This window comes from Equus przewalskii, chromosome 20 (genome assembly GCF_037783145.1).
Source record: "Equus przewalskii isolate Varuska chromosome 20, EquPr2, whole genome shotgun sequence".
In the NCBI taxonomy this organism is placed as follows: Eukaryota; Metazoa; Chordata; class Mammalia; order Perissodactyla; family Equidae; genus Equus; species Equus przewalskii.
Window position 1 is genome coordinate 43,644,257 of NC_091850.1, and position 20,800 is coordinate 43,665,056.

The window sequence follows — 20,800 nt, forward strand, 5'->3', positions numbered from 1 at the left end:
TATCCCAGCACAAAGAGGTGTTTATTTCCTCTCAAGACTTGTCATTTGAACTAACTCAGCACCCCATCTTCAAATAGAATTTACAAAGGACATGCATTTTGGGGTAGATGTAAGGAAAGACAAATTCAAGGGAAAAGTATTTTCAGAACTCGTGAAAACTGTTCTTTAAATCCAAGAATAGGAAGTGTGGTAAATGTCAATTGGATCACTAAAGGAAGTGGGTGAAATATGTTATTCCAAGGACGGGTCAGGAGAACGAGCATTTCCTTGTCATATGTAGGTTTTCTGTTTCTTGTGTCTGTCTTGGATTTGGGGTCATGTGTTTCTCTCTCTCTCCCTCTAAATATCTTTCCTTTTCTACCATTTTGCTTAGTTGGTGGAACAGTCTTCAACTTAAAACTCATTCTTTCATACTAATTCTCCAGCACTAGTGTCTTGAAGAAAAGTGCCAGACTGCAAATGAGCCAGCGTGGCATCTCACACGTTGGACCCTTTCCCTAAGTCGAGGGGCACCCAGATTTGAGCATCTTGAGTCACACAGCTCAGAAGCGTGATCTCGAGTTCTGCCGAGATGCTGGGAGTCCTGCGAGGCCCTGGGGGTGGGAATAACCTGGCCTTTGAGCGTTGTGTGACCTCCCGTTTCCTAGCAACTGCTAACTGCTCTGCGGAATAGTTTGTGGCGTTCCTAATTTATACTTAACCGATATTGGCTGTGTCCAAGGCTGGCTAATTTCCCATTATGCCTTGCCGACAACCACTTTAATACATGAATAAGCAAGAGAAAGGACTCCTAGGAAGCTGCTCTCACCAACACCCCCGTTCCCACCAGGCCTTCATTTTTCTTCTGGAACGTAGAATTTACCAAGGACTTGCCAATGTTACCATTTCTCTCAGAGCAGACTGCACTGAACAGTTTTCGAGTAAAATTCTCCATTTGATTTTTTTCTGGTGTGCCAAGTATTCGTGAATATTTGTAAATCAGGTGCATCCATTATCAAAGGGGTAATTCTTCCCTTAGCTGTGGTATCTTCTAAGCAAATGTAGAGCGGTGGCTATGGCTGAGTTTCTTCCTGTATAAATGGGGTGAAGGGGTGGGTGATTTCTCAAGCCTCTTCCAGCTCTCAAGCCACATGGATCTGATGAAATCATACTTTCTAATAATTGGCATCTCGGGGTTTTGGCTCAAATTTTTCCAAATTGCTATTTTTATTTTCACACTTTCAATGGCAGTTCAAACTCCTCTTTCCTAATTTGGCTTTTTATTTGTCTCTGAGAACTATTGTTTTCCTCTGTATCTTAACTTTAAAAAAATTCTCTTTTGAAACTGGATGTAGTAACTGATTTCCATCTTCCAGCCGATCGGAAGTTTTTTTGTCTCTGAAGTTCAGATTCCTGAAAGCAAGAAACCACCCAGTAGAGCCTCCTGATTGTTATCTGACTTATGCTGTCGTGGTGGCACATCTTGGTACCTGTTGATGTAGCAGTGTAAAAATAACTCTGGTCAAGCATTAGAGACCTCAGTTTGACAAATTTTCCTGGCAGTGGACGTTGAAGAATGTGAGGCTGCTGGGCTCACGTCCTTCTTATTTTCCTCCTCATCCCGTCTTCCCTTTTCTAGCTCTCCATCCTTATTGCTTTGACATAAGCTTGGTGATTGTATAAGTGACTTGGTGAGTTCCACGACTGTTTTAGCATTTTAATGACTGATTCGAGCCTCCTTGCCAACATCTACAAAGAGAGACAGCTGCCCCCCTAATTTGTATCTCTCCGCATGATTTTTCAGAGTGAGTCTGAATAAAGGGAACTATGACTGGTTCAGTATGGTGGACAGAGAAGGAGAAATAGAACAGTGGGGAATACAGTGGGATTGAAGTTTCCTTTAGCAAGATAAAAAGAGTTTGAACTGCATTCGTTAGATAAAATGACAACAGATCACATCAAGAGCGAGGCTGCCCTGTGAGGATGGCATTTGTGCTAAGGGTTGGACCTTCTGTTGTCTTTGCCAGGGCTTGTGGTCTGAGTTAGAACAAATCTTTAGTCCCTCCCTCCACCACCACCCCCTTTTTCTCTGTGTCTTTCCAAGAGTTTCTTTCAAGACATTAATTGACTCGCAGGATAGATTTTTCTTTTTTATCTTGAATTACTAAACCCCTAATTTTAAATTTAAATTCAAAATTTAAAGTTGGCCCTCCAACCCGACCTCTCATCCTTCCATTGTTTTTACTCCCTCGTATGAATACACTTGTTCCTTTCCATTGCGCCGACTACTCAGTCCCTTCATTTCTCCAGATCTCCTCACGAATCCCCTTTGAAATTTCGTTATTGCTTTGCCTCAATTGGATTCATTGGTCAGCCATTAAAAAAAATTTTTTTTTGAATGTTGGCGCCTGAGCTAACATCTGTTGCCAATCTTTTTTTTCTTTTTCTTCTTCTTCTTCTTCTCCTCCCCTAAGCCCCCTAGTACATAGTTGTATTTTTAGTTGTGGGTCCTTCTGGGTTGTGGCATGTGGGATGCCGCCTCAGCATGGCCTGTCAAGCGGTGCCATGTCTGCGCCCAGGATCCGAACTGGCGAAACCCCAGGCCGCCGAAGCAGAGTGTGTGAACTTAACCATTCGGCTGCGGGGCCGGCCCCCCAATTTTTTTTTTAATTGGAACATGGCATACTTATTTTAAAAAGTGTTCAAATCATCAGTGTGCGGCTTTGAATGATAAAAATGTAAGCCCAGATGTAAAACAACATCCCAGGTCAGGAGGAGATGGTGAGCCATTTAGTCATGAACTTGCAGCTTCTGTAAGATCCCTGGCCTCTCCTTTCTCCAGATGGCCAGCCTCGTCTCGGATAATGCCCATGGTCTCCTCTTTGTCTCAGATTCGCGGTGTTGCTGGACAGTATGGAGAAATGTGCTTTGATTGGTTCTAGTTCACGTTGGCGCCAGCCTCAGAGGAGACCTCCCTGCTCTTCCTCCCTCCCTCCCCCCATACCTTCCCACACTCCTGAACCTGATGTCAGCCTTCCCACTCCAGCACCTGGCCTCACCTCGTAATCCGCCAAAGGACTGAGAACATCTGTCATTAGCCAACTTGCCTGCCCTCCTCCGCTGCATCCCATTTCTCTGTCTTCCTTAGTCGGGTCGTCCTAACATTTTGAGTGCTACGTTCCTAACACTACCCTGTCCCAGGTCATCTGGTTGTTTGGCTGCTTCAGATGAAACCACCACCGAGTGGTACTCACTGAGGCTACAATACCTGGGTGCATACATTCTTTGATTCTGACTTTTCTGACCTAGATTGGAATTTGAACCCTATGATGTCCATCTGTCTTTGGCCAACTCACGTTATGTGCCAATAATATTACCAGCTCATGTTGCCACTGCTGACTTCTGCTTCACTGTTGACCTGCCTTCTGGATATCTGAGGCCTACAGTGTTAACCACTATAGAGTTTTAAGCTGTGCACTCACTTTACATTATCACCACAGATCTCATCTTTCTGGAGTCTAAGCTCGTTGCCCACCAGCATCCTCTCCTTCCCAGGGGTAATCTTTCCTTTCCTCCACAGGACTTCTTCCATCATATGTCACACACACTTGCTACCCCCTCAGTCTCCCTCTAGGCAGACTCTGACTCCTCAGTGACAAGGCACAGAATAACTCGGCCATTAGTGACCTACACAGTTTATACACATAAGTATCACATTTAAGAAACACTTGTTTAGAGGCTACACAATGTCAGAGCTTTGCATCGACATGTCTGAGATTCTCTTGGTCCTTCCTCAAAGTTACAAAATGGCTGCCATGGTGGCACCATCACATCATCACAGAACCTCCTCATTCAATTCTTTCAACAGATAGTTTTTGAGTACCTGTTGTGCTCTTGGGATGCATCTCTGAATAAAGCAAATAAAGACCTTGTCCTCTTAGAGTAAACATTAACCCCTGAGAGGAATCGGGGCTGGGTCCAAAGGGCTGCTCTCCTTCTATTAGGAGGCAGAACTCTTTCCCAGGAGCCCCTCAGGAGATTTGCCTCACAACTCCTTGGTCTTGGCTTCTCTGCTTGGTTCTAGGGCCAGACCGGACCTGTGGCTGAGCCTTGCTCCACAGGAAGCTGGAGAGTGAATATCTGGCAAAGATGAATGGGTTTCCAGGGTTGGCTTGGAATGCTCCCATTCCCAGGACAGCTGCCCTGAGTACAGTGGGAGTTCCATTAACAAGGGAGGGTTGACGCGCCCCACTAGGGAATAAAGCTTCAGATGAGTGGAGAGGATGAGGATGGAAAGATAGAAATACAGAAATGTTTGCATTTTGTCTTGTGTACACTTTGGAGAACTTTTAGCAGAGATGTGATATCAGGTTTTCTGAATAGACATTTTACTCTTGTAACTTTTTTCCCCCAAGATTGGCTCTGAGCTAACATCTGTTGCCAGTCTTCCTCGGTTTTTTCCTTCTCCCCAAAGTCCCCCAGTACATAGTTGTGTATTCTAATTGTAGGTCCTTCTGGTTGAGCTATGTGGGCGCCACCTCAGTATAGCTTGGTGAGCAGTGCTAGGTCCACGCCCAGGATCTGAACCAGTGAAACCCTGGGCCGCCAAAGTGGTGTGTGTGAACTTAACTACTCAGCCACGGGTCCGGCCCCTCTGTTTTTCTTACGAGGAGGAAGAGCACAGAATCTAGACACACGTCCTAGTGCTTACCAGTCACATGACCTTGGGCAAGTCACTCAGGTGTCCACTTCACTTCCTCCATATGTAAATGGAATAATATTCCTCGCTTGTCCACTTGCCCTAATAGGGTTCTTTGAGATTTAATTAAGGTAAGGAAAATCCTTGGTATGGAATAACTCATATTTAAATATTAGGTACCGTTATTTGCTGTTTCATCTTAATTCAGGAGGGAAACCATAGCTACCTTTCAGTAGTGAGCATTAAATGCCACCTCGACTTTCAACCATCCGGGGCTCCGCTTTTTGCAGGAACTCTCTGCTTTCTGTCTTCCCGGCATGGGTGGCACAGGGTGTCCGCAGGAAAGTGCCAGCTGCCTCATCCCTAAAACAGAGGTGAAGACCAGGAACTTCCTGCAGGGTTTCCTGGGAATTCATGTGCCAGAGGCAGGCAGAGCAGGGGTGTCTGCATCCGGTGTGTGCAGGAGAGAAGGAAAGGAAACCCCCCAGTGAGCAGTATTTCTACATGCATGGGTGTCGAGAGGGAGGGAAGTCAGAGCAGCAGGTGCAAGGGCCGTTGTTAAGAGCAGGAAACCGGAAAGGGACAAGAATGGAAGAAAGAAGCTGTGGAGGAGGGCCGGCTTGTATTCTTGTAACTCAAGGAAGCATTCAACCAAACACTGAATATGTGTGGTTTTCAGGCCACTTGTGGGTTTTGGAAACAAGTATGCGACATGGGCACAGTGGTAGCTAAGATTCAAATGAATAAATGTCCCACGGACACAATTAAAGAGAAAATGCTTGTCCTGAACACTGGGAAGCTGTTAGGAGTAGGCTTTCCAAGCATTTACTTGCCAGTTTTGGGGACAATGCGGGTCAGAGTGTATGAGCCCCGCTTGGGCCTCAGTCTAGCTTGATTACAAATTCCCCCGATGCGGCTCTTTTTCATCGTTACTGTCGGTGCTGAAGACGCTGGGCTTGATGTGCATTTAAAAAGAAAACGAACCAAAACTTAATGTCCTAGGAATCTTTTGGAGTGACTTTGGAAACTAAATATAAATTTATTAGGAAAAATAAAAGTACTGTATTTTGTTTGAGAATCTTTATCTTGATATTTTGTACTCTATTTGGAAATTCTTCTCGTCTAATTTCTTTGTTTAGAGTCATTAGCCTCATGAAAACTATTCACGGGGTCTCTTCTGTTTCACATTATTTGCATGAGTGCTGTTTTTCATCTTTGTGAAATAATGTTTTTAGTAAGATGTATTTTATTTTAGTCTTTATATAAGCCTTGTGTTAAAATAGTCTGACAGTTTGTTTATATAAAACAGGCTCCAGATATCAAACAAATGCAAATAGAATTACAATGTTAAAGCTTGTTCTTTCACTGTGTAAGTAGATCAGAGGCGCAGCCTAATGTGTTAGAACAGCACTGTCCAGTAGAAATAAAATGTGAATCATGCATGTAATTTAAATTTTTCCAACAGCCACTTTTAAAAGTGTAAAAAGAAATTAGTTTTTGTGAAGTTAGTTTTAACGAAATATTTTAGCCCAATATATCCAAAATGTTATCATTTCAACATGTAATGAGACTTTACTTATTTTTTATATTGATTTTTTGAAATCTGATATATAATTAGCTTTAGAGTGCAATTCACTTTGCAGGATTTAAGTGCACTGTTTGCCCGGCTTTCATTTCTCTAACTGAGAGGTCAGCAAACTTTTTCCGTAACTGGTTAGATAGTAAATGTTTTAGGCTTTGCCATTGTCGTATGAAAGCAATCACAGACAATGCATGGCTGTGTTCCAGTAAAACTTTATTTACAAAAACAGGTGGCAGGCCAGTGTGGCTCAGAGGATGTCGTTTGCCAACCCCTGCTCTAACTAAATGCATTGTCTCATTTTAGTTTTAATTCTCAGAAGTTGATTTCTGTTTTGGCTTAAAGGGTGCTACCAAGATAGCTATTGTGATGAATTTCATTCAAGAATATTCAGGAAAAATGTACCAGGAAACAACCTCCATTGTTAAGTAATGAATACTTTGGAACTGCAGGAACTCCCCACCCCCTGTCCTGAACTTGCACCTTGCACGACAAGCAGTGTGGCCAGTGGTTCATAGTGTTGGTTTGGCCCTCACTCTGCCTGGCTCTATCTGGAGGAGCTTTGTGACCCTGGATAAGTTAATTAACCTCTCTGTGCCTCAGGTTATGCAACTGTAAAGTAGGGATAATGGTAATCCGTACCTCATAGAATTGCTAAAATTAAATAAAGCTAGCATTGTAAAGCTAGCTTAGTGCCTGGCACAGAGTAAATCCTTGGTACATGTTAACCTTCATTAGTACTGCTGCTGCTGTTACTATTGCTAGTACTGTTACTACTAGTAGTATTAGTATAGCTACTATTACCACCATCCCATAGAGATTCTTAAACACAGACGAATCCATGCAGCAGAACAGAAGCACTTCAGTTGACCAACGACCCACAGGTGATCTTAGCGGCTACACATGTGGTGTCACTTGGAATTGAACTTGTCCCTAAGTAGAAGAGCTGCTGCACACTAGGGAGGCTCTGGTAGAATCTGCAGGGCTTCCGTGGGAGAGGAAGTGGGTGCCTCTCGCCCCTCTGCCCTGGTAACTGCTATGTGACGTTACTCAGTTGGCTCATGTTCTTTGGACCTGTTTATTGAAGATACTGCTGCGCTGCCCACCTTACAGGGTGGTAGCGATGACCCCATGATATCCTGTGTCTGGAAGGTGTGAAGTGCTGTGCAAACGTTAGCTGATAGCAATTCCTGAATGGTTGCCTCTCTTTGCCTTGTATCACACATTTAATTTGATCATCAAGGGTCAACTTAATTCTTAGGGTGGTTGGGAAGATTTCAGTGAGCTCATACATGCAGAGGGCTTAACTCATTGGGGGAAACATGGTCCCTGTTCAATGAGTAGGTGGCTGCTATTTTTGTTATTAATAACCCATCCCTTTAGATTTCTCTTCATCATTTGGCCTTGAAATATTATATTATTAAATGACTTTGTTATGTCGTGTGACAAACTCAAATTTCCGTGGTCTAACACACTAGAATAGAAAACGGGCAGAATTACATTGCAGTCTTCTCATCAGTAATTGCTTTGACTGATTGATTAAAATGTCATCCCAATATTAACATTTCATATAAACTGAGAGCCAAAGGAGTCCCACAGTAATCTTTTCACGGAACAGAAGCCCGTCTCTCACACAGGGCACCTCAGTAATCGTGTTTCTTTAGAGGTTGGACAGAGACAGAGGAGGTGATAAAGCTACACACTGGAGCGATCTCCTTCCAGATTTCTGTGCTCCTAACCATTGGCCCTCAAGAGCATAGGGCTGCATTCACCATGAGACACAGAGGGTCCTTGGGGGCCAGTGATGGAGGTGTTGACAGGAAACTCTGGGGTGAGGACTCCACGGTTCCACTCTATTTCCGCTCATTCAGTAAAAGCTGAATAGAAAGCAGCAAAGAGTAGAAACAACCTAAATGTTCATCAGTGGGGACCTGATTAAATACCTTCTGGTAATGCCATCATGTGCAGCTGTGGGAGACCTATGTGCCCTAAGAGGGAACTCACTAGGATGCCATTTGGTGAAAAGAGCAAAATGTGGAACATGTTTTTATTTGCTTTTTAAAAACAAAAACAAAGTGTGTGTTTGTGTGTATGTGCACACAGTCAGACGTTTATACATGCATAGAGTAAATCTGGAAGGAGATGCTGGAAACTGGCAAAAGTGGTTTTCTCCAGGGGACCTGTGGGATTTCCATTGTATATATTCTCTCTATTTTTGATTTAAAAAAACAAAAAACCTTTACATGCATTATTCTTTCATTTAATGACAACTTAAAGGAGAAAACAAGATTTTACTTGTATCTCCTAGTTTCTTTTACATCCGACCTCATTAAACTCTATACTGAAAAATTCCTCCATTACATCTTGCAGCTGACCTATTTCCCATGAAAATACGTTCCAGCTATATCATATAAGTAGTTGAAAAAATAGATGGGTATCAAGCTGTGTTTGGGGCATGTTCTCTACAAACACTTTTCTTTCTTTCTCTCTTTCTTTTCTTTTCTTTCTTTCTTTCTTTTTTTTTTTTTGATGAGGAAGATTGGCCCTGAGCTAACATCCATGCCAATCTTCATCTATTTTGTATGTGGGTGCTGCCACAGCATGGCTTGACAAGCAGTGTGTCGGTCCATGCCCAGGATCCAAACCCATGAACCCTGGTCCACCAAAGCAGAGTGCGCAAACTTAACCACTATGCCACCAGGCCAGCCCTTACAAACACACTTTGAGGACTGCTTAGTAGACTTTGTGACTGGCTTCCTTTGGAGTCAAGGTTAAGCCAGTATCAGAACTGAGTTTTTCTGTTGCTCTTTCCATGAAAGTAAATCAAATCTAGTTGGATAGAATTAGTTTCATTAAGGTTTTCTTCCTCCATCCATTTAGTTGTTCAGTTTTAGTACACATGTGGAGTAGTATCAGAATTGTTCATTTATATAAAGTTGAGGGAAACTACTTTATCAACTACAGTACAGCACTTATGTGCAACTCCTTTTGCCTTGAGTCTTAGACTGAATAGACTCCATTTCCAAAGTTACTTTAGTTGGCATCTTTTACCTCCAATCCTTCAGTGATGTTGTTTCATACATTTATAATACATTTAGATTCTTTTGTGATAATGTGCGTTATTTCTTAGGATTTTCCGAGGTCCATTCTTGTGCTGTAAAGTTCTATAGATTTTGACAAATGTTACTATGTCATGTATCCACCATTAGGGCATCATACAGAATAGTTTCACCAACCTAGAATTTCCCTGTGCTTTATTCATTCATCTCTGAGTCCCTGAGAACCACTCACCTTTCTACTGTCTCTATAGCTTTGCTTTATCCAGAATGTCATGTAATTGGAATCAAGTAGTATATGCCCATTTCAGACCAACTTCTTTCACCCAGCACTGTGTATTTAAGGTTTATCTGTGACTTTTGGGGGCTTGATAGATTTTTTTTAATATCTGAATAATATTCCATTGAATGGATGTACCACAGTTCTTTCTCCATTTACCTATTGAAGGACATCACAGTTGCTTCCAGTTTTTGTCAGTTATGAATAAAGCTGATACAAACATTCACATTCATGTTTTTGTGTGATCCTAAGTGTTCAGCTCAGTTGGGTAAATACCTGGGAGCGTGACTGCTGGATCAATGTTAAGACCACGTTTAGCTTTATAAGAAGCTGTCTTCTATATCTGCTGTGTCGTTTTGCATTCAGCCAGCTATAAATTAGAGTTCCTGTGGTTCCACATCCTTGTCAGCATTTGGTGTTTTCAGTTTTCTGGATTTAATCATTCTGATAGGTGTGTAGTGGCATGTCATTGTTATTTTAATTTGCAGTTTCCTAAGACAATTGACGTTGAGCATCTTTAAGTATGCTTCTTAGCTATCCCTGTACATTCTTTGATGGTGCATCTGCTCACATCTTTGGTCTGTTTTTAAAATTGGGTTGTTTTTTTATTGTCGAGTTTTAAATGCTCTTTGTGTAGGTTGGATTACAATCTTTTCAGGTAAGTAATGTCAAATATTTTCCCTGTGTGTTGCTTGTCTTTTCATTGTCTTAACAGTGTCTTTTACAGAGGAGAAGTTATAATTTTAATGAAATCCAGCTTATCAATTTGGTTTTTCATGTACTCTGCTTTTGATACTGTTTCCAAGTTGTGGCCAAACAAGTACATTAGAAACAGCTGTAAACAGAACCACATTTATGCAGTACGGCAGTATAAGCCTGTACGTATCTGAGGTGTCAGGTCCAAGGGTAAGCAATTTAGTGAGAAATTCGTAAAATTCAGCTCCTACCCTGAAGGAATTTATAATCTAATGGGGAGTTCACATGGCTATGTCTAATGAATGTGCAAAAATACGTGACACGAGGAAGAGCATGGTCATGGTCACGGATGGCGCCAGTGAGATACATCAGGAATAATTTTATTGAGGCAGGAGTATTTGAGAGACCCCTGAAAGATCCTTGGAAGTCAACAGTTAGAGACAGCAGGAGAGCATTTCAAGTGGAGAGACCGGCCTCAGCTGAGATAAGATGGGAAGTGAAGGTTTTAGTTAAGAAACAGCTAGAGTTACCTATAATTTGCCTAAAACGTAGGGTTCGTGTAGGGATGGATTGATGGGGAAGGTAGATTGGAGCCATATTGTGGGGGCCTCGAATGTGCAATTGAAGGCTTTGTCTTAATCTGGCGTGGGCTGGTAGTTTGTGGAGAAGGGTATGACATGGCTGAAGCTATGCCTTAGAAAGATTTCGTGTATGTGCGTGTGTGTGCACATGTATTCTTTATGTTCAAGTTTTTCCTTTCCCATTAAGTAGTCGGGATTTGTGTGGATCCGAGGTGAGCCCAACAGCTTCCAGCTGTAGCAGAATTCAAGTTTTCCTCACTTAGGGTGATAACTGTTGGCTGGGAAGGGTGTGGTGTCAAGGCTGTGCTTGGTGAGCAAGAAATTTCCATCCTCTCTGCTCTGACCTCCAGAACTGGCTCACAGCTCTTGCCACTCATGTAACCTGTTTCTTCCTGTTGCTCACCTGGGAGGGGGGTTGCCTCTTCTCCAGGGGAAATTAGTCTCTGCCTCTTTTCTCAAAATGGGAAAATCAGCAAGTGGCAACAACTGTGTAAAATGTTTAACAGCCCGGGAGAGAAATAATTGATGTAAGTACAAAGAACCTTTGTTGCTGGTTTAATTGGCTTCTGTTTACTGTCTGTTCAAGGTCAGGAAAATTATATTGCTGCTCTAGTAACCATGCTTTTGAAAACTATTCAAAGCATGATAAACTTCTCTCCAAAATTTGTTAACTGCTTTTGAGAGTTAACAGACAGCAAATGAAAATCAAGAGGACTTGCATCTTTTTTCCCTTTTTTTTTTGTTGTTGTTGTTGTTAATTAGCAAGAGGTGGAGACAGGAGTCCTGTCAAGACTTTCTCGCTCAATACGGATCTGGGAATGATAGGTCATGAGTGCAACATTGTTGACTTTTGGTAAGCTCTTCTGTAATCTTCTTAAAGTTGATGAAGGGTTCTCGAAAAGAAGGTTGGTTAGTGTTTCCAGTTGAGTAAGGTGGAGGTGGAGCGCATAATGGTGGTGCACACACAAATACACGTTAATATATGACGTCCTCTCTGTATGCACACCCTCTCCCGCTGCACAAGAGTTCCCGATCAAAATAAAGAATTAGGTCATGGTTCTTTTTACTAAATAATCAACTTGTTTTATATTTCTTAGGATGCCAAGAGCTAATCCTCCATAATATGGACTATGTATAAAGTCCCCAGTTGCAGACCTAATACGTATGTAAATAAAGTTTGCAGTATTTGGTCAGGATCCATTAAAAAGATAGAATGAGAAAAAGTAGAACTCGTTAATTTTATTTTAGAATGTTATATATTCTCACTTTGAGAAACAATCTTCCAGTGGAAGGGTTAAGTCTTGGAAGATATAAAGAGTAAAAAAGAATTTTTTATGAAGCTGCTCAGTTAGGGCAATGAGACAAGTGTTGGTATGACGCTCACATGCCATGTTTGGTTGCTCTGTGCTCGAGGACCCGTTTGCCAGGCCCAGGGCCCGCTGCCGCGCTTCGTTCTAAGACGATGGGTGCCAGGGAGCCTGCGTTTGTCGGGCCGAGCAGGGACTGAGTTTGCTCTCGTGCATCCTGTACATAACATTTGGTTGTTCGGTCTACGAAGGTTCTTCAAAAATACTTCAGATTGATTAAAATAATAAGTAATGCCTACTTTTACCTGATCTCCACGACACTGTGATCATTTCAAGTGTTTTGTTTTTAGACTTTGAATAAATTCTCTCCCCAAAAGAGAGGGAAGGACTCATTCTAGAAATAAGTTACAGCCTGTGTTCAGAAGCCCCCACGTGAATTATCAAGTTGTATTTGGGATTTGTTGTTAAAGCCAAAGCAGTTCTTATTAAATATCTTGTCACATGCGGGCTCCTTCCACGGGATGCAGTTCAGTGCGTTGCGAGTCTGTCCCTCTTTCCGCTGTTGTGTATCGACTCTTCTCGAACACCCGCCCTTGGCAGGTACCCAAGGAGAAAGGAAGAGATCCAAGTGGAGTTGCAGCCACAAGTAGGTCAACGAACATTTGAATTCTCTGTCAGTTATCTGCGGCTGGGACGCCAAGTCGGGACGTTGTCAGCCTTTCGTCTTCTGTGTTAATGGGACCGCAGTGACCAGAGATGGCTTTGCTCAGAGTTTGCTATTTGATTTCCCAAAAGGTTTCCTCTGTTCACGAGTTGTTTCCACGTGCAGATATTTGGCTGGACTCACGTGTAGTCAACCATGTGGCTGTGGCCCTTAGAACTGCAATTTTTATATCACATGTATTTACACCAAGTCAGCACCTGCGGCTCGGTCCCCAAGGCCCCGCCTAGTGCCAAAATCTTCAGAGAAGGTCTCCGTGCTCCCAGAAGATGGAGTGCTCCTGGGGTTGCCACGATAAAGGGCACATTCTCTGCCTAGGGCCCCCCGTCATCTGTTCCCTAAAGAAGTTTCCTACTCATTCATTTGAGAATTATATCCTATGGAAGTACGCCACCAATTTTATAACATATCAGTAGGAAAATAGGGTTTGATGTGTGCAAGTTTGATTCACGCTAGTTTTCAGGAAGGCAAAGCTCTTTGAGACTTAACTTTTCTAATTGTTTGATTTAAGCCGATATCAAAACTGGTTTAAACAAGTCCTTTAGCCTTGCCCACTTCCGGTTTCCTCATCTACAAAATGGAATAGTGGTACCCACGTGACCCACCCCATCGGGTTTCTGTGTTCAAGTGCTATATGAATGGAAGGATTGCTAACGGTACCTCACACACACAAACAAAAGAGTACTTGGTGCCTACATACTGCTAAACTAGGATTTGAAATTCTTGTGCATAATCAAGAGCAGATCTTTGAGGGGAGAATAATAGAATTCTTTTTTTAAAAAAAATAATGTTTTTAACATTACATTTTTACGGTTGTTACGCCAGACTTTAAAAATAATATATGCTTCTTAAAGGAATTGAGACATCTGTTGATGAACATCTATGAAGAGTCATTCAAAAATTAAGGCAAAATGAAATACCTTGTTAATGACAGTTATTGAGAATTAAATTTAACTTTGAGCTTCCTGTCAGCCAAAGCAAAAGGGGTAATACAGTGCATTTTCTACTCTTTTTCCTCTTTTAATCACTCTGTTTATTTTATCTTGCCTTAATTCCTCTTTGGCACAAGGTGGGGCATAAGGATATTACAGTGATTTATATGATGGTCAGTTTACAAATTTATAGTCAGAGGAAGCCTGTCATTTCTTCTAGAGAGACTTGTTTCCCCCCTTAAAGCAAATTTTTAAAAATTTGATCTCATCAAGCCAAGTGAAGTGATATTACGTAACAATGGATGATGGCATAGTGAAATAAGAATCAGCTATGTGCCAGCCCTCCCTCCTTGTCTGGCTTGTCCTCCCCTCTCAGTAGAGTGACAAGTGTTATATATTTGTTCTTTTCGGAGACTCTGAGGCATGAGGTGGGTCTCACCTCAGCAGTGGTGTTCTGGATTCGCCACCATCACCTGACCCAGTGTCTTGCTGATAGAGTACGTCATCAGTGTCCCTCTTTTGTCAGAGAGAAGAAGTACCTTCTCCCCGAAGTCTTAGCTGGCCCCCACCAAGCCCGGTGGACCTGCGTGTGGCAGGCTGGATACCTACTCCCACCTCCCCTTCCTGGCCTCTTCGCTTGGTTTCTGTTAAGATCTCTCAAATGCTGAAAAACATTAGGACTTTAAGGGTTTGTAGACAATAAACTCATTCTAATTTCTTTAATTAAATAAACACAGATTGACTGTCCCTGTACTATAGTCAGGCGGCTATTTCCAAGTCCGTTGTCTTACTTCTTACGGTCTTGATACAATATTGATGAAATTATGGAAGGCTAGGTAATGCTCAGGGCAATCAGATTCATGAACACATAAATGCATTTCTTTCTGTCTCTGTTGTAAAGCCCCTCCCCTGTCCTGTGTCCCTGTTTGCCAGCACCCACCTCTGTTGCCCTTTATTTGGATTTTAATTTGTAGAAGGTAGGGCTTGCTGGTACTTGATTTTTGTGGAGGGCTTAGCATGCTCTGTTATCAGTCATTTGTTTTGTCTGGGCATTCTGAAACGTTATTTTTTTCAGATGGTAGAAAGAAAGTGTTTCTAATTTTTTGGTAGAATTAAGGTCCCTGAAAGTAAATATAATTAGTCCTGTCTCCAGGATGCAAACTTTCTTTTGTGTCCATTTCTTCTTATCCATTGTAACTGGCTCTGTGTCTCTGGCTTCTAAGATACTCTTTTTTTTTTTTAACAGCTTTACTGAGATAATTTAATTCACGTACCATGCAATTGACTCAACGTGTGCAATTCAGTGGTCTTCCGTATATTCACAGATATGTGCAGCTGTCATCACAGTCAATTTTAGAACATTTTCATTCCCTCAAAAAGAATCCCCCTTACCTTTTGGCTCTCCACCTCTCTGGATCCCCATCTCTTCCACCAAACTAAGCAACCACCACTCTGCTTTCTGTCTCTGCAGAGTTCCCTGTGCTGGACATTGTATATGAATGGAACCAGGGAACACGTGGTCTTTTGTAACTGGCTTCTTTCACTTAGTATAATGTTCTCAAGGTTCATCCATGTTGCGCCATGTATCAGTGCTTCGTTCCTTTTTATGGCCAAATAATATTCCATTTTGTGGATAGAGCACATTTTGTTTATCCATTCTTCATTTGATGGATATTTGGGTTGTTTTCTACTTTACTCTTATAGAAGCATCTCACCTGCTCTCCCTGTTTCTCTCTCCGCTCACCCTATTCCATGCAGGACCTCAAGAATTCATTCTGCATCTGATTTTTCACCTTGTAAAGAATAATTTCCCCCTTTTCCCTTAGCTGTCTCTTCTTCTCACCACCCATAGCAGTGTGCTGGACTCAGTAATGGCCTAGTTGTTTAATAAACGTATCCTTCTATGCTTTCCTGCACATGCATATCTACATGTATATATTCAGGCACATGTACTTACATAGAGCAGTTTTGGGGGGGATGAAGTCCTTGTTTGCTTTACAAAAATGAGATTGTTATTCATACTTTTCTCAGTCACTTTGCAAAAGGCTTGAGTCAATTGGTGCATCTTTAATTTGGTCTTATTTTTTAATGACTCCATAATATTTCATGGTGTGCATGATATCAGAATACACCCAGCCATTCCTTTGGTCTGGTTTCCAGTTTTGCCACTGCCAGCAAGAGAATCCTTCTACAGCACAGGCCTGCCCATACTCATCCCCTGCTCCGAGCCCTGGGTGACTCCTTACTCAACAAATGGCCACCAAACTCAGTGTCCACCGTCAGCCCGGGTCCTTCCCCATCTCCCCCATTCTGCCCAAGACTAACTGCTGAACATGCCAGCTTCCTTTTCCGCCTCTTACGGTTGGTTTGCGCTGCGTTGTCTGTGTGGAATGCCCTTCCCCTTCAGCAGTGGACAGTCAATTGTATGAGCCCCAAGTCTGGGTCAGACCTGGGTTCAAATTCATGTACCAACTGTACCACCTCAGTATTTTTCTTTCTCCTGTGTTCCCAAGGAACTTATCATCTTTAATATGGTTTTATGTCTAGCTTTCTACTCTATACATAGTGATATTTGGCATACCAGTCACCCTCCTAAATTTCAGGGTCATTAGAAACACAGCCAGCGCGTGTGTGGGAGCCAGGGATATGAGGGGTATCCCTGTACATTCCTTGCAATTTTGCTGTGAACCTAAAAAGTTGTCTTAAAAAAGAAACTATGGAGACAGTAAACAGATCAGTGGTTGCCAGGGGCTGAGGGGAGGTAGAGATGAATAGGCCAAGCACAGAGGATTTTTAGGGCAGCAACACTACTCTGTATGGTACCCTGATGGCGGATACGTGTCATCGTACATTCATCAAAACCAATAGAGTGTACGTTACCAAGAGTGAACCCTCATGTCAGCTGTGGACTTGGGGTGATTCTGATGAGCCAGTGTCGGTACATCAGTTGTCACAAATGTACCTCTCTGGTGGGGGATGTTGACTAACGACTAAAAGGAATCTAGCCCCCACCTCTTTCTGTTCTAATCCTCCCCAAGCGTGAATTGCAAAACCTTGCACATAGTTGTTTAATAATTTCATATTCAGTAAATGGGTCGTGACCAGACTTCTGTGACTGTAATTGCCCGGGTTTATGGCCGTTACTTCTAAATACACCCCATTTGTTGCCATCAAAACTTCACTGTTACACCCTGCAGGCAGTCTTTGTGGGAGGGAACACTGGTTCTGGAAAACTAGTTACCAGTGAAGACTGGAGTGCATTAGCGAAGTTTTGAAAGGCAACATGCCTTTACGTTGTGACTTTTCCAGCCTCCAGCTGTGTCATCTTTGAACATTAAATTCACCAGAAAAGGAAGTCGAAACTAAAAAAGAACCACCAATGGAAATACAGGCTTACCCACCTCGTGATTGCAGTGTGGGTTGCCCATGGCGACAATCTGCCTATGGATCCCCCTTCCCTGGTTCAGTTTCTGTGAAGGGGCAGAAACACAATCGCAATGGGAGCCTGGAAAGAGCGGCCACTCCTGGTGGGTCTCTCCCTCCCCTCCCTGGGCTGTATGAAATCCTACAACCACACCACACTAATTAGCCCAAGAATGGGAGGGGTTGTCATGGCGACCGAGCACTTTTTAAAGCACTGGAATGGTGTTCATTATTGTTCAGTGTCTTTAGCTGCAGCGCAAAGGTCAGTGTGGCAGTTGTTTTCCATATGAATTTTGGCCTGAGAGCCAAACAGAAGGTGGAATGCTCCTCAGAGAGCCTGGAAGATGGTAAGTGCAGCTGAACTTTTTGGGATGGGGTGTCCCTTTAGTAATATTTTTTAGGATGTTTTAATAACTCTAATGCCAAACTAAAAAATTGCACGGGCTGCTAAATAGAGATTGGAAGAAAAGAAGCAAGGAAAAACAGTAGGAGTCAGGAGTGCCAAAAGCTTGAGAGAGATTTTTTATTAAAAGTCTTTGAGGATCAAATGATTAAATAGTAAATGAGAAGATTTCTCTGATTATGAATTTAACAAAGTTGACCAAGTCTGATGCTGTATTCGGGGTTTGTTTTATGTTGGTTGTGTCCTACTCCTTGTAGATTCCTACTGGTCAGATTATATTGCCAAATAAATAGAACGGAAGCATTTTAACGAAATGGCTGCAGAACAGTTGCCCCTCTCATTTTTTAATCCAAAGATAAGATATGAGTAACCAACGGTAATTTTATTTTTTTAATATATCCTTCTCAACATTTCTAAGGGTATTTTAAATAGTCGCGACTAAAATCCTGTGAGCCACAGTTCTTTGGAAGTTTGCCCTAATTTCTTGGCTCTCCTTGTGTAGAATACTGCTGAGTAAAGACAATTTGACCACAGCATTTGTAGAAGAGATTAAATTTAAGAGGAGTCAGCCTGCTGGAGATGACGGCAGCTCACCGTCCAAAGCTGGAAAGGAGATTTGCAGAGACTTCTTTCCATTTATTTTCCTCTTGTTTGGAAAGCGTACAGAATAACAGGGCTTTAAGCCTAATTTTGTGTTAATGACTGACTGTGTTTTTAAGAGTCACAAATTTAAGCCACTTTCCAGTTTTTGCACTTTTTTAACAATGTCTTTCTGTCCTGTGGCACTATTTTTCAGTTGTTTTATGCACAGTTGTGTAGGATAAGAAAATACAAATTAATTAAAGGGAGTGTGTGCTTGGATTAGAAAACTAATCACTGCCCAAAAAGCCGTCAATGGGAAATGGCCTACTTTTGGGCTTTCCCCTGAAAGGCTATTGTCCTGTCAGCAATGCCAGCTTGTTTGGCGACTGAGCGAATAAGAGAATACATTTCAGAACATTTGGTCTGGGTTTGATGTCCTCTGTCTTTAATTTCTGTGTTCTGCGATTAATTTATTTAGTGATCATACTGTGGAGCTCTCAGTAAATGGGGCATCCAACTAGAAACTGAGAAAATTAAAATTCTTTTTCATTCTTCTCTCTTTTCTCCAGTGGTGCGTCCTTTCTTCTCCCCCCAGTCCCTCACTGGGTTACTGTATTATTATCTAAAAAATACCTTGGAAATTGAAGTTTAAACAGTAAAGTGACATTTGTACGACACTTTAGATTCTTTGGGAAACAGTATTAAAAATGGTGATGCATTTATGATATTTGTAAAACCATCAGAAATTTGAGCATGGATATTAATATTAAGGAATTATTAGTATATTTTTAAGATGGTGTTTGGTGGTGTGGTTATGTTAAAAAATATTACCGATAATCTTTATTAATGAAATGGTGTGATGTCTGGGACTTGCTTGAAAAAATCCAAGAGGAAGACTAAGTGGGCTCATGGATGGGGCGGGATTGACATGGGGTGATGGTTTATGAAACTGGGTGATGGGTACATGGGGGTGGGGTTCATTGTCTATGTTTTCTGTGTAGGTTCAAGGTGTGTGTGTGTCAAACAATAGTGGAGGTGGCAGGTGGCCTTGTTAACTTGATCATCTTCCCTTTCGCATGTTTTAGATGCCAGACCAGTTTGACCAGGCGGTTGTGCTAAACCAGCTGCGGTACTCCGGGATGCTGGAGACGGTGCGGATCCGCAAAGCCGGATACGCGGTCCGAAGACCCTTTCAGGATTTTTACAAAAGGCAAGTCGGGGCCATGGATCCTCTCTCTTTTCAAAGGGGTTGGGAAAAGAGGGAACGGTAGCAAGAGGTGACGTGGGGCGTCTTTCTGTTGCAGGTATAAAGTGCTGATGAGGAATGTGGCTCTGCCCGAGGACATCAGGGGGAAGTGCACAGCCCTGCTGCAGCTCTACGACGCCACCAACAGCGAGTGGCAGCTGGGGAAGACGAAGGTAAAATTACAGAGAAAGAACACGCACTCCACCAAGCCCCCGAAAGATGCTGCGAGGTTCCATGTTCTATGCTACTGTCAACCAGTTGTTTTTAATTTGAGGAAGAGACTAATATTATGATGCCCACCATAATCTTTTGTCTTCTAGACAGTTAATATTTTATTTGCAGTCTTGACTTTTCAGGGACTTTGTTTTCGTTGGGGGACACATGGAAACATGGTACCCTAAGTGTTTGTGGTGCGCATTCATTGAAACTGTCAACAGACGTTGGCAGGTGAGGACCTCAGTGCCGTGGAAGTGCTGGGCAGCCTCCTGCATCTAAGAAGGGAGACCCCAGACCCTTCTAACTTTCCATGACTCCAATGCTGGATGTTACCCTGCACCACAGCAGCTGTGCAGGAGGCCAGCAGTCAGTCTGAAGTTCTGTAGGTTCCCCAAAATCCAGCGTGGAAAGCCAAGTAAAATCTACTTTTTGAACATGTTGGTGTGACTGAGGCCCTTACCCCTTATTCCAGACAGGAGCCAAGCATTGGGCAGTCTGGCCAGAACACCAAAAATTACCCATAAAGTTAGGTGTGTGGCCTCTTCTCCCCGTATCAAGGAACTGCCAGAAACCTCAGTGGCCTTCCCCTCTCATCCCGTATCCCCCTCGGGTATCTTATCACACAGCAGAGACAGAAATGTGACTGACCCTGGACACACAAACGCAGGCAGCCCCGGGCTGGCCTTTGGGTTTCTGGATGTTCTGTGGGCTTATTCACACGTGAACCTCCTGACTCGACAAGTAGCAGTGCCACAGAGAAGTTCTTTAAAGTTTCCACTTAAATTACATTGTTTTTAACCAAGGAATTTTTTGTTTTAAAAAAAAAAATAGAAGGAGAAAGGAATGGAGGGAGAGAGGAGGACGGAAAGAGAGAGCTGGATCTTGCAGTTTGACCGTATTAGTCAGCTCGGCTTGCTATAATAAAATACCATAGACGGGGCAGCTTAAACAACAGGCCTTCGTTTCTCCCAGTCCTGGAGGCTGGAAGTCTGCGATCAGGGCACCAGCATCACCGTCAGGATGAGAACCCTCTGCCTGGGTTACACACAGCTGCCTTCTTGCTGGGCCCCCATTTGGCAGAGAGAGTGAGCTCTGATCTG

General features: G+C 42.6%; 1 protein-coding gene across 1 annotated transcript in view; it reads left to right on the plus strand.

Annotated features, from left to right (window-relative positions):
* The window catches only part of MYO10 (myosin X), a 210,793-nt gene that overhangs the window by 151,051 nt on the left and 38,942 nt on the right, over window positions 1-20,800 (plus strand). The window contains exons 20-21 of the mRNA XM_008518069.2: window positions 19,324-19,448; window positions 19,543-19,657. Of these exons, the coding sequence (XP_008516291.1) occupies window positions 19,324-19,448; window positions 19,543-19,657 (240 nt within the window). The remainder of the gene's footprint in view (window positions 1-19,323; window positions 19,449-19,542; window positions 19,658-20,800) is intronic.